Source organism: Gymnoscopelus braueri (assembly GCF_963280865.1).
Source record: "Gymnoscopelus braueri genome assembly, chromosome: 18".
In the NCBI taxonomy this organism is placed as follows: Eukaryota; Metazoa; Chordata; class Actinopteri; order Myctophiformes; family Myctophidae; genus Gymnoscopelus; species Gymnoscopelus braueri.
Window position 1 is genome coordinate 21,826,234 of NC_137618.1, and position 13,683 is coordinate 21,839,916.

The 13,683-nt window shown below is 39.3% G+C and overlaps 1 protein-coding gene across 1 annotated transcript; it reads left to right on the forward strand.

Annotated features, from left to right (window-relative positions):
* The first annotated feature begins 845 nt into the window (after window positions 1-845).
* gpr161b (G protein-coupled receptor 161b) lies at window positions 846-12,158 on the forward strand. The gene is made up of 6 exons (XM_080456994.1): window positions 846-1,040; window positions 3,053-3,443; window positions 4,704-5,425; window positions 5,630-5,737; window positions 7,632-7,757; window positions 10,522-12,158. The coding sequence occupies exons 2-6, from the start codon at window positions 3,100-3,102 to the stop codon at window positions 10,788-10,790; spliced, it is 1,569 nt and encodes a 522-aa protein (XP_080313120.1). The 5' UTR covers window positions 846-1,040; window positions 3,053-3,099; the 3' UTR covers window positions 10,791-12,158.
* The last annotated feature ends 1,525 nt before the right edge of the window (window positions 12,159-13,683 follow it).

Here is a 13,683-nt window from a genome sequence, read left to right on the forward strand (position 1 = left end):
CTCATCAATTAAAGTCCAATGTTTGTTACTGTAATCGGAATTACTACAAATATAGATTTTCATCTCGGATGGTAAATCTTGGCTACAGCAGATTGAGGGAAAGTGCACGGGCGCCATCAAGCGGCCCGAGGCGACAACATCCCTCTTCTCTGATTGGCTGGCTGATACTGACGTATCTGTGCGGGAAGCTTTGATCTTCTTTGGTGGTCCAGGAGGATAAAAGTGATGCTACTTTCATTCACAATATATTGCAGTCCTACTATAAATAAAACGAAGTGGCCTTCATTGTTACTAGGGGTAACATTATGAACCATCTAGTCTACAAGTAGAGACTAGAGAGCATGCAGGCTGCATCCTACCAGATCAAATATGATTGTGACGAAGGTGTACATACAATATGTCAAAATGTAATTGGCAACAACACGCACTGAGTGCCATAAACTTCCTGTCATGGATGAAGATAGAAAAATAAGCTAAATCATCAGACCACCCACACGCCTCTAAATCTGCTAGGAGAGAGAGCGCAGTGTTGCCATGTTCGCGTATTATAAGCGACTTTGGGCTTGTTTTTCTGTAAAGTTGGGGGTTTCCTAATAAAACCAGTGTCTCAAACATTTTCATGTCATTTTAATTTTTTTTTTTCATTTTAAATAGCAGAGCTTGTAGATTGGGTATTTTCAAATAGCTGATGAATATAGATTTCAAGTGCTGATGTGGCCTAAGCCGCTTCTTTTGGGCTTGTTTTCATATAACTGGTTGCTTGTTTGTCTCGCAAAACCTGGCAATACTGAGAGAGAGAGGGAGAGTTGAAGTTGAGTGTTGGGAGGAGGAGGAGGAGGAGGACGCCATTGCACCAGCAGCTGCAGCAGCTGAGCTTGAAGAGGAGGAGGGATAACTAACTAACGATGGCAGGAGGGGGTTTCGGAGTTGTTTTTAAGTTCAGTGGTCGTTCGACTACGGTGTTCTAAAACAAAACAAATAGAATGGGAACATTTAATTTGGAGGAGAGAATGAGGAGCAACACCAACATCTTAGAACCGGTAAGTTTTGGTACTTTCTCCCCCGTTTTCTCTTAAAAATGGGCAAAAAAGAATGAAGAAAGTTTTGGCTAACGTTTTAGTTGTTTTAGCTAATGCTAAGTAACTAGCAGACTGTGGTCACTGTGCGGCACTTTGTTCACAGTTTGAGACCGATTAGCGTACCTTGGGTGGTATGGCTGAGGAAATGTAAAAAATCATGTACTGAAAGTTGTTTGTATTAAACTTTACACAGTGGTGGGGAAAGTACTAAAATGTTTTACCTGAGTAAAAGTATCAGTACCCTATTGTAGAAATACTCTGTTACAAGTTCGGCGTTCAAAATGTACTTGAGTAAAAATAGAAAAGTATTGGCACCAAAATGTACTTAAAGTATCAAAGTAGAAAGTAGCCTACTCATTATGCAGTTTCACAAGTTTTCAAATTTGATGCAACACATTGTGACTGAGCTTGTAGATCTGTAGCCCCATTAAGTACCTCTCACTCTGTTTTCAAATAGCCAAAGTATAGGGCTGAGGTGGTTAATGTATGTTTTTAATAATCAAAATCTAAGTAACTAATGTTTTCAAATAATTGTAGTGGGCTAAAAGTATAATATTTGCCTCATGAGATGTAGGGGAGTAGGAGTAAAAGTATTGAAAATTGGAAATACTCCAGTCTCCAGTAAAGTAAAAAATACCTAAAAATGTTACTTAAGCACAGTATTTGAGTACATGTACTTAGTAACTTTACACCATTGATTATGGTGTTACAAGATGTTATGCAGGTATGCTTCAAGTTGAAAGAGGACGCATGAGGCGAATGGATGTTTAAACGGTTTCATACTGAACTGTGCTTAAAAATGGACTTACTTGAGTTGTCCAAACGGCTTTTATTTAAACTCTTGGTAATATGCGTGAGATCATGAGCTTATTGAAAGTCACGACTGCATTTGCACCGTGAATAGCAGGTTAATCATTGGAATGTTAGTAGGACCCCAAGGTAACATATATTCCATCAGAGTACACAGGACAATTCCCAGTGTTGATGTATCAATTCATTTGTAACTCTTTGAGGATGTGCGCATTAAACCAAATGGTCCTTTACGGGTCCATTTGGTTACATCTGTACACTGACTCGGAATGCGGGACTCCAGTCTCCAGCTAGCCCATGAATGGCTGTGATATACGTTTCATGTATTCCAATCCAGATACACAGCCATATATCACCCCCACGCCCTCCCGGGTAGAAGACTCATTTAAAGTTGTGGCGCTGTGTGTGTACTCACTCACTCACTCACTCACTCAATAATGAATTGCTGCGACTTTGAGTCAGATATTAGTTTCATATCCATTTTGAAAGTTGTGGCAGAAATCGTGTGTTTAGTCAAATATAGGGGCACACAATTGACAGATGCGTTGCGATTGGTGTGGGGGTAACTAATCACACCTGTCAATTTTTGTGTGCCCCATACTGTATTTGCTCCCCAAAGGAAGTTTTCACTTGTTCTTCAGTCCAGCAATCATTTCTGAGTCTACGTTGGGTAGGAGAATGTTGTCCGTGTGAAGCTTGTGGAAAAGTGGAGATATTTTACTAAACACACATTTTCTGCCACAACTTTCAATTGCATGTGAAATTAGAGGACAGTATCTGACTCCAAGTCGCAGCAATTAATTATTGGGTGAGTACAGCGCCACAACTTTAAATGTCGTCAAGATGAGTCTGCAACCTGGGAGGGCATGCATGGGGGTGATCTATGGCTGTGTATCAGGAATACATGAAGAGCATGTAATATCACAGCCATTCTAGAGCTAGGAGATCCCTTACTAAGGCCACCATACCACTACAGTAACTGCAGATGTGCTATAATGTATAAAGTAGCCCACTCTACCATACATATTGGTTAAATATAGTTGTATTAATTAGAATAAGTTCTGGATTGCAGCTTTAAATTAACATGTCTTTACAATGTTTTGGACTAACATTTCATATTATTCATCGATATTTCTTCTAACCATGATGCACTCTGTCATCAGCGCTCCCCAACTATGCCTTCACCTCTGTGGCAGCCTAGTCTCTCACCATGAACAACAGCAGGAACTGCACCGCTCTGGGAAATGGCGAAGGTCCTGCGATCCTGGAGTCAGTTTCTATTGTGACCATCACACTCCTGGCCTGCCTGGGGAACCTACTGATTGTGGCGACCCTTTATCGGAGGCCTTACCTGCTCACACCCAGCAACAAGTTTGTGTTCAGCCTGACATTGTCCAACCTGCTGCTGTCCGTGCTGGTGCTGCCCTTTGTGGCAGTGAGCTCAGCCAAGAGGGAATGGGTGTTCGGGGTGGTGTGGTGCAACTTCACCGCCCTGCTATATCTGCTCATCAGCTCTGCCAGCATGCTCACTCTGGGGGCTATTGCCATTGACAGGTCAGTCACAAGGCATGCAGATGATAATCATGGATGTATGCATGTGACTGAATATAGTATTAGTCATAGATGGTGATCTGGTTAAAAGTGTATTTTCTGTCTCCTTTCTATGTTTTAAAGTATTATATATGTTCACAAATGAAGGTTGAAAACATTCAGAGATTAGTAACAAGTAAAGTTTTAGGTACTCTTCTAAGTAAATGTGTACATTTGTAAATAGAGTAAACCATGCACTCAGTCATGGTTTTATGCAAGACATTTGCCCAGTTCAACAAAAAAGTTGATTAGCAAACACAAAGTAGCCCAACTATAACTGACAGCAAAATTAATGCACCATTCATTGATAATTCTGATTATTTACCCAATTTTGTCTTCAGGATCTAAACATGCCCAGAGACTACTCAGTAATCCATCTTATTTAACTATTTTAAGCAGTTTGAGTTGTAGATTAGTCTAAAGCTTTATATTAGTCTAAAGCTTGCATTCAGTAGAAAGCATTGTGTTTTAGGTTTGTTGGGAATTAATACTGAATGCTACTTCTGTTGCACTTATGCCGTTAGTTACTCGACCCATGATGACGGATCACAAGGGACTGTGTAATGTAGATGTTTATGACCTAATGGCATTCTGCAGCATACTGTATTTACTGTTCATACATGGATTTCACCTCTGGGGATTGTGGAGTATAGGGTAGATTTTGTTTTGCAACACCTCACCTACGGCTGGGCGATATGACTTCAAACTAGAAAAAGTGCTCCTCGGAGCACAGGTCTCCACCAGGCCTGGCGAAGACGATATAATAAACATCACGATAATTTCAAACGTTTGCCTCGACTACAATTTTCAATTTTTGTACACCACCATTGGACAACAAAGTATAATTCACTGTGAAGTGGTTTGATTCTATTTTTTTTTTCTTGCCGATTTGTCGATATCGGAAATAAGGAGGAAAAAAAAAAGTGCTTCTCGATTATTTGATTAACCTACATGAGCAAGATTAAATATCGGTTTCGATATATTTTTTGGTTAATTTCCCAGCCTTAACCCCACCCCATCTGTGTTCTCTCTGCTACTTTTTGTAAATATAATTGCAACGGTCCAATAAGGAGAAACACCAACAGGGACTGTGTATTATTTGCTTAACTTTAAGATTGGTCACTGTCATCATGCTGCTTGGACCAGATACGTTTTGAGAGATATTTTGAATTGACTGTCCAGAGACCTAGGGTATCCACAATTTCATTCCTCTCACCCCAACAGGTATTATGCAGTGCTCTACCCTATGATCTATCCCATGAAGATTACAGGAAATCGGGCTGTAGTGGTCATCGCCTATGTGTGGCTGCATTCTCTGGTGGGCTGCCTCCCCCCACTGTTTGGCTGGTCTGCCTATGAGTTTGACTGCTTCAAGTGGACCTGCGTTGCATCCTGGCATCGGGAGCCAGGCTACACGTCCTTTTGGGTCATCTGGTGCAGTCTCCCACCGCTGTTCGCAATGTTGATCTGTTATGGTGTTATATTCCGCGTTGCCCGCATGAAAGCCCGGAAGGTGCACTGTGGGACCGTGGTAGTAGCCAAGGACGACTCTGCAGGTTCTCTGAAGAATGGCCGTAAGAATTCGAACACCTCGACCTCCTCCAACAGCAGCCGACGAAGCCTGGTGTATGCCGGGAGCCAGTGTAAGGCCTTTGTCACCATCCTGGTAGTCGTAGGCACCTTCCTCATGACATGGGGTCCATATGTGGTGGTTGTGTGTACTGAGGCCTTATGGGGGCAAGGGAGTGTGTCTCAGGGGATAGAGACTCTGGTAGCCTGGCTGTCCTTCTGTAGTGCAGTATGCCATCCACTTATTTATGGTCTTTGGAATAAGACGGTACGGAAGGAGTTACTGGGGATGTGCTTTGGAGATCGCTACTACAGAGAGTCATTTGCCACTCGCCAAAGGACATCGCGCCTCTTCAGCATCTCTAACAGAATCACAGGTTTGAGGACACATTTAGCTTTTATTCTGGTGTAAAATGTGACTCATGTAACCCAATTTTGCATTACTGTTCCCAAGTTGATGGGGAGCTAGTTTATCATGGTAGCTTTAGCTAATGGAATTGCAAACACACTTGAAATTTCTGTTATGTTTAGTGTTTGAATGAGATGTATTGTATGGTGATTAACCTATTGTGGTCTTGCAGACTTAGGTATGTCCCCACACCTGACAGCCATGCTAGCTGGTGGGGGGCAGCTGGTGGCCCCTGGGAGCAGCACAGGAGACACCGGCTTCAGCTTCACTCAGGACTCATGTAAGTCTTGCTCACAGGATCCTGAAAAAAATGTCTGCCTTTAAATTCTAGCATAGGAATAAAGTGATCCATTCAGTGCACAATGTATGAGGTTATAAAGATGTCTTTGGCCGGAAGATAATGTTAAATTTCAATTGCACAATACCTCTAGCACTGTGGTACGGTCAACCTCACATTCCTGTTCCACAGCTTGGCAGAAGATGCATAGGACATGTATTGTCATGTGTGATAAGAAATATGCTTGATGGCGTCATTGGTATTCTTTCCCTTGAATGTGGTGTGGTGGCCAGTTTGTCTAGCTTAGTATTAATTAGTTTACTTTATTTATTTACCATGGACAGTTCAATAACTAACAGGAATGGCAACAAAGCTAAATTGTATCTATAGTCCCTGATCTACATACACTACAGCAGTTAACCAAGTTTACAGCCATGTGAAAATAAAAAGTATATTTCAATACATTAATAATAATAATGAACATTTAAAAGAAGAGTATACTAATAATTAGCTTGATTTCTTCTATCATTTTAGTTGTCATTGTTCAGTGGGTAGAGCACTCGCCCTTGAATCCCAAGGTTCTGGGTTTGATCCCGGGCACTGTCAACTCGGTCTATGATTAACATGGCTTGGGTAACTAAGACATGTGGGTACTGGGAGCTCACTATTGATGTGGTGCTCCACATCCAGTTTTTATACATATTTTTTTGATTTACGCATAAAGAACCCTGAAAATAAAAATTAATAATAAAAAATAAAATATCACAAAGAGGTTATGCGTTAATGTGCTAATTTGGAGATTGAAACACTTGCCAAATAATTTCACTCGCATGACTATCGATTTTGCACAATTATAACTAAGTAGTATTATAAGTAAATGTATATATTGGGCCTGTAAGTAGAAGCCATTTTTAATACCTCGCCTTCCAAACACATTTCAGATGATAAAATTAATGAATGTCACTTTGTTAGTGGACACATTGTATATCCTACACTTTAAGATAAGATCTTAAGATCATATAATACTCTCCTACGTGTCATGAATAATGAATTTGAAACTCAGGTGACAGTTTGGACCAAATAAGATTTTGCAGGATTTCCTCATTCAAGGACATGGTGACCATGGGCACCTGGGCAGCCTGGGGAAAGCGTAATGACTGGCCAGATGTATCATAAGTAAAAAAGGTGCTCGGGTGGGGAAAAGTCAGCAGAACTGGTTTGCCAGTGATTACGACCCAATTCAAGCATGTAACTTCTTAATGTCATTTATGAATAGTCTGATTTTCCGACTGCCTGATTGAAAGAAACATTTCACAGCCATTGTTCAACCAGCAGAGGTCAGTGTGCAGCCTAATGGACAACAAGGGAGGCCATGTAAAATATTATTTTCTGACAAAAAAAAGTTACACCTACTGCATCAAAATGTAAAATTCTCATAAAAGTAGTGGATGGAAATGTGCATAAATTAGCTTTTTCTTTTGCAGATTTTCTGAAAATTTGATTAATATTTCCAATACATTTGAATGGAAACCCAACTAGTAATCCAATCTGACCTACTTGTCACTGCGTTTAGTTCCCTAGTGGTTGTACTGTAGGTCTAATGAAGAAAGCTGATTAATTTACTACTTAAGGGAAATTTCACTTTCAAATAAAATAAACATTGACAAAAGTAATGGAAAAATCACAGCCCCCTCACCCTTAAGAAGAACATTCTAATGCGTGAGGGGGACGTGATTTTTTCCATTACTTTTTTTCATCTAATTTTTATATATTTTTAAATGTTTATTTTATTTGAAAGTGAAATATCCCTTTAATAGGAAACTTGTACTTTTTATGTTGTTGCTTTGGCCGTTAAATATTATTCAAAATCCCTTCTGCCTCTAACTTTGTCATACAGGTACAGATGTGATGCTGTTGGATAACTTCTCCACTGATGGCTCCTCCACTCCCCACTACCATGGAAACATAGCCGGGAAGAGGCGGAGCTCGGTTACCTTTGAAGACCAGGTGGAGCATTCCAAAGGTATATGTCACTTCCCGCCTTGAAAGGAGATTAGAGGGAAGCTGGCTCACTCCATTCTCATTCAGACTGAGTAATGAGAAGTCTGTCAGTAGACAACTAGTAGGCCAAAAAAAAGGACTGAGTGAATGAAAACAATCTCAAACAGAAGCTGTCCTAAGATGTTATGCCGAAATTCATACCAGCAGTGTTTTGTTGCAAAATGGGCGTTTCTGAGGTATGAGTGACTCTCATAAATAAGTGAGTTTTGGTCCAGTTTATAGGCAGGGAGAAGTACAGGCACTCTTATGCTCATCTATACATTTTAGGTAAGAAATAGGCCATGCAGTTGCTCAATCTTGATTAATTTCACATCTATAAATGCTACTTGAAAAAACGTTCTTGTCAATATCCAGTGCTTCTGAGGCAATCCGACAGTCAAATATTTGTACGCATAGTATCACATGGGCGCACAATGCTTTGATCAGGATGTCATCTCACTACTCTCTCTGCATTTGCTGTCTCTCTCTACTGTCGCTATCAATAATCAAAAATTCCCCCAAAATAAAAATGTCATTACTTCAGTAGTCAATTGCTGTTCATCTTAACTCTTACCCTGCCAGAGTTTTTTCAAAAAGTCTGTAGCCTCTGCCAGGGTTTTGACCGATTTTGGTACCTTTTCGCATAGCCACAGAATATTTTTCTCCAGTATGATTGATCCCAGATAATTTCTAAGCACAGATGAGATTCAGGTGTGGTTTCACAAATGTCAACGAGGTCATTATGACCTTGTTGTCATGTGTTGTTTTATGTTTGAAAATAGCTCAAAACCAGTAGTTTCAAACCAAAAAACATTGTGAATTGTTTGTCCGTTTCAATTTTAACATTGAAGTGGATGGAGCAGCTAATCTTTGGGAATTGTTATCTCCTTATTCGTTTGGAATATCGAAAAGGTGTCAATCTTAAATAATTAGAGAATCTTTTTAGATTTTTTTTTTTTTTTAAATAGTTTTTTTTTTTTTTTTTTTTTTTTCAAAGACGTTTTTAAACGTCTTTGGCAGGCAATAGCTGAAGGCCCAAAGACGTTTATAAACGTCTTTGGCAGTTATAGAGTTAAGTGTGTTAAATACACACTCAACACCACTTGAGATTGACAGAAACTGACCGCTATATATGGAAGTAATGTATACCTACTTACCTAGTCTGTGCCTACTTCAGAGGACAGCACCGCGGTGGGGAAAGCTCACCATAGACCAGTGTTTCCCAACCTTTTTGGTGCCAAGGCACACCTGGCATGGCCAAAAGATCCCAGGGCACATCTAGATATACGGTGCGCACATATATATATATATATATATATATATATATATATATATATATATATATATATATATATATATATATATATATATATATATATATATATATATATATATATATATATATATATAAAAAATAAAGGGAACACTTTGATCCCTTAATTCTTTTGAGCAGTTTTCGTTAGCATTATGTACACAGTTCATATGAGAATTAAGGGATCAAAGTGTTCCCTTTTATTTTTTTGAGCGCTATATATATATATATGAGAGAGAGAGATTATTGGGCAGGTATAAAGAAACCTTGACCATTACAAAATGTCTTAGGCCTACAAATGTATAAACTTGGGTCAGTGCAATGAATGGAGGAGTCTGATTTTACCTTCCCAGAGTAAAACTTCTTTGGTAAGTATATTTGGTACCCAATATACTTCTAATATCTGATAATAATCTCTAATAATCTATTGCGGACACATTATTGCAGACGCATGCGCTGTTGCCCACTACAGACGAACACCAAAACTCTCGCCCCAAAACAGTCACCCCGGGGGAAATCCGGTGGTATTCACCTGGTATTCCTAAACGTAACCTCATTAAACTATGCCTAAATCTAACCTTATTCCTAAACGTAACCTCAGTAAAACTAATAATATGGCAAACCCTAAACTTATTTCTAACCTTATTCTCAGTAAAACAAATACAGGAATACAAGAACCGCTGGTCCGCGTAAAGAAATGGGGGCGAGCGTGTTTTGGGGCGAGTTTTCCGGACGACGGCACCGCGGCTTGAAGTTGCAAGAGATTCTCTCCGCGTGGAGTAATTAAACACCACAAACTACACGGATTACGTTGACACAAACACACTGGCATGATTTAGAAGCACTTATTATAAGAAAACTAACACTTATGTTGATTTAACGTAGGCCTGTATGTGTTTTATTGTTGGACATGCGGCAGGTTATAACATGGGCTTTTGACAACCCCTCTTCTTCCCGGTTTGGCGGATCTGCTGAACGCCGTATCGGCCCGTTCCGACCCACTTTCATCCCTGAGTACCTGCCAGGGGAGTACATGTGATGGCCCCATGAAGACAAAGCCACACATTTGCATTCCTATGGGCGAGGGTCGATTGGCTGTGCCTGTGTGTCTGCGACGGACTAGAGCTCAAGGCAGCGGCAGCCTGAGCCCACGTATATATTGTGTATATTGTGTATATGTGTGTGTGTGTGGGGGGGAGTTGTTCTTTTTTCATTCTAAATTTGAATCGGAACCCCAAGACATGTCACACGGCACAAAAAGGTCCGCCGTGCCGAGGTTGGGAAACGCTGCCATAGACGATGCATAGAACCCATGCCGCTTTCTCAGAGGGCGGCAGCAAAAACACAGCTGCTAGATGAATTGAGCATTAGTCTGTTTGAGAAATATTCAGCAACATAACATTAATATTGTTAAATATCTGCCTCCACTCCTCAGCTGAAAACCCACCCACTGTCCAAGTCCATGCAGAAATACACAAATCTCTGGACACCTTTGCTTCCTGCCTGGCAAAGGCTATTGAAAGCGATGTAAAGTTCACTCTCTTTGGGGAGGGGACGGACCTGCCAGGGGGACTATCTGCGACCAAGACAACGCCGCGACCCAGATACCTTGACGGTCAGAGGCTGCGACTGGAGAGTATCGATGAAGGTATTGTCAAAGATGACAGAGAAGATGATGGGGACATGGAGGATTTATCAGCCTAAATATAAGTGGCTTTAAAGTACTGGGCATCGTAGAGATGTATTCTCATATCTTTGTTGGGTGACATAGTTTACATGCAAACATAGTAGATGAAGTTACATTTCTCTACCCATGAGGGGTCCATACTTGAAATGAGGATTTTTATTTTAAGTGGCACATTATTCATTCCACTATGTTGGACTCTATGACTTGCTCCCAATCGTACATATTAATGTAAACAAATAGGAAGCCTTTTACTACTGCATCTTAAATGATTCAACTTTTCTTTTTGAACAAAGGTTTTGTTTACTCCTGATATTAATCATAATCTTGTGTATCTGGATTTCATCATTTGTGCCTCACGAAATTAACAGAATCTGTTAGCCACCATTTGTAGCATTAGTCAGGTACTTAGAGACTGAAGCGTTCTTTTAATCTATAGATGCCCTATTTATCGAGTGCATAAGTATGTGGTACAAAGATGGTTCCTAAAATGTCATTTATGCCACAGTTTATTATGCCATATTATTGCACTTGAATATGCAGTATGAATAATCCGTCCTCAGCATACTACATGTTAGGAATGATAATCCTTATGTTAGTGTTAATCTATACAGTACAGTCCCAGAGGGAGAAGAATTCATACGTAATCAAGTTCAATAAGATAGACACAGGGTGTGGTTAATGCCAATTTCCAGACTACGACAATCTTTCCAAAGATGGAAAAGGATGTTTAACCACATGAACCCTAGCATCCCTATTCTGGGCATGTCATAGGTGAACATTCTGCAAGCACAAGCACACCATGCATCACAATGCGATGCTTTGTTTGCGAGCTTGTAGATCAGCTATTTTTGCAGAAGAGATTTGGTGCAGAGGGAAATAAGGAGGGGACAAAGTATAGACTCATGGGAAGTATATACTGTATAGTTTAAGCGGTTAAGACTCTTCACTTCCTCTAAAGAATCGAATAGGCCTGGATTTAAAACAAATAACGAAAGTAACAAAGTAAAACATTTAGATTTGCGCTTATCTACAGCCCTGTAAACTGGTGATAAGGAATATTAGTCGAGGGATCCTTTTGTATATTTGGTTTCCTCCGTGTATTAATAGACTGATTATTTTAAACACTGAATATTAGTTTTTACTCAAGTAGCGGCTGACCACAAATGATGACTGTGGATATTGTTGACCAGTTCTGGTGTTTTAGTCTTACCTCACACGTTTTTGTATGTTTGCATTTGGTACTATATTGTAAGAGGACCACAGTACATCAATCAGTATGGTATTAAACATTTGATTTCCACTATAACATCTTAAAGCAAATTTTGCATTTAAGTTTTGTATTCTTTTGTATGAAAATCTTTGTATAAATGTTTTTACATAAACAATTGCATGAAATCATTGTATTTATTCCAATATTTATTGGACTGGTGAATGATAAATCGCTTTATTACACTAACTTATTTCCTTTGTGGTGGGGACAATAGGGTGAGGTGAGTTGGGTGTAAATGTAGGCCATCCTGTGTTTAATGGAACAGTGATGGAATAAGTACTCGCATTTCCTTTAGTATCAATACTGCAATGTAGAAATACAAGTAAAGGTATCAAATAGGTACTTGAGTAAAGTAAAAAAGTATTAGCATCAAAATGTACTTCCAAGAAGTAGAAGTACTGATGCAGGTATGTCCCATTTCACAAGTTTTCAGATGTATAAAAACCTTTTAAAAATAGTAATAGTTTTTAAGTATAAAAAGGGGTAAAGTGGTTAATGTATGTTTTGTACTAATCAAAATATATACAAACTAAAGTTTTCCAAAGTACAACATTTGCCTCAGTGATGTAGAGTAGAAGAAGTAAAAGTATTGGAAATACTCCAGTAAAGTAAATATACCTCAACATTGTACATGTCCTCAATTACTTTCCACCAGTGTTTATGGCTACCAAAACAACCACTTGTCCAGGGGCCTATTTCACAAAAGCAGAATTAGGGGTTAAGCCTGGATTTAACACCTATCCTGGTTTAATTTAGCCAGGATTAGCGATGAATCGGTTTCATGAAAGCTGAATTATCTTGCCAGATTAGTTTAGCCAGAGCACACTGGATAAGTTTATCCATGACTCGATTTCACGAAAGAAAATGTACGCAATCCTACTTTAGTTACCATGGAAATTTAGCTGTGAAGTTGGCCTGCACAGAACCTGGCGTCTGTGGAAGAAATAAGCAACCAGCATCATGTCGTTCTGCACGAACGATAGCTCACTCGCGACATTCAGTGCACGTTTGAGTATCATGACACTCCACGATGAGCAGTAGTAGAGAAAATACTAACTTTGCATCGGTTATAATAGACGATTTTCACTCTTACACGGGCTCCCATTATGCCACGGAGGGGGTCGCCAGACTGAACGACACGGGACTCTCTGAAATAACTCAACGTCCCTTTCAATGATGGTGAGTTTATGTTTATGTTTATGTTTATTAAAGGATCCCCATTAGAGTCACATGACTGAGCCTCTAGTCTTCCTGGGGTCCTGAACAAAGAAAATACAATACAAATGTACAACTAAAAATACAAATAATAGTAAAATAAAAAATAAAATAAACAATACAAATGAAAATGAATACAAAAAGACAAATTAACATTTTAAAATCAATTCCAACAATCCAGTCAAATTAAACAAATAACAGTTATATACTTGACAAGTTACTTGCAAGGTATCTCTTAATTAGTTTTTTGAATGTAATTTTGTTATGGATTGTACATAAGATGTTTTTGGGCAGAGCATTCCAGAGTTCTATTGACCTGTATATACCAGTGAGTTTTAGAAAATTCGTTTTGGGTGTTTTTGTTCTTAAATTACCAGAAGCTGCTCAACTGGTGTTGTAGGCTACCCATGTTCTGAAGTCATGTG

Bases quoted from the DNA above. Each gene is read 5' to 3' on its own strand.
- gpr161b (XM_080456994.1), top strand. From the start codon at position 3,100: ATGAACAACAGCAGGAACTGCACCGCTCTGGGAAATGGCGAAGGTCCT. The intron at 3,444-4,703 runs GTCAGTCACAAG...TCACCCCAACAG, and splicing joins GGGGCTATTGCCATTGACAG to GTATTATGCAGTGCTCTACC. The intron at 5,738-7,631 runs GTAAGTCTTGCT...TTTGTCATACAG, and splicing joins CAGCTTCACTCAGGACTCAT to GTACAGATGTGATGCTGTTG.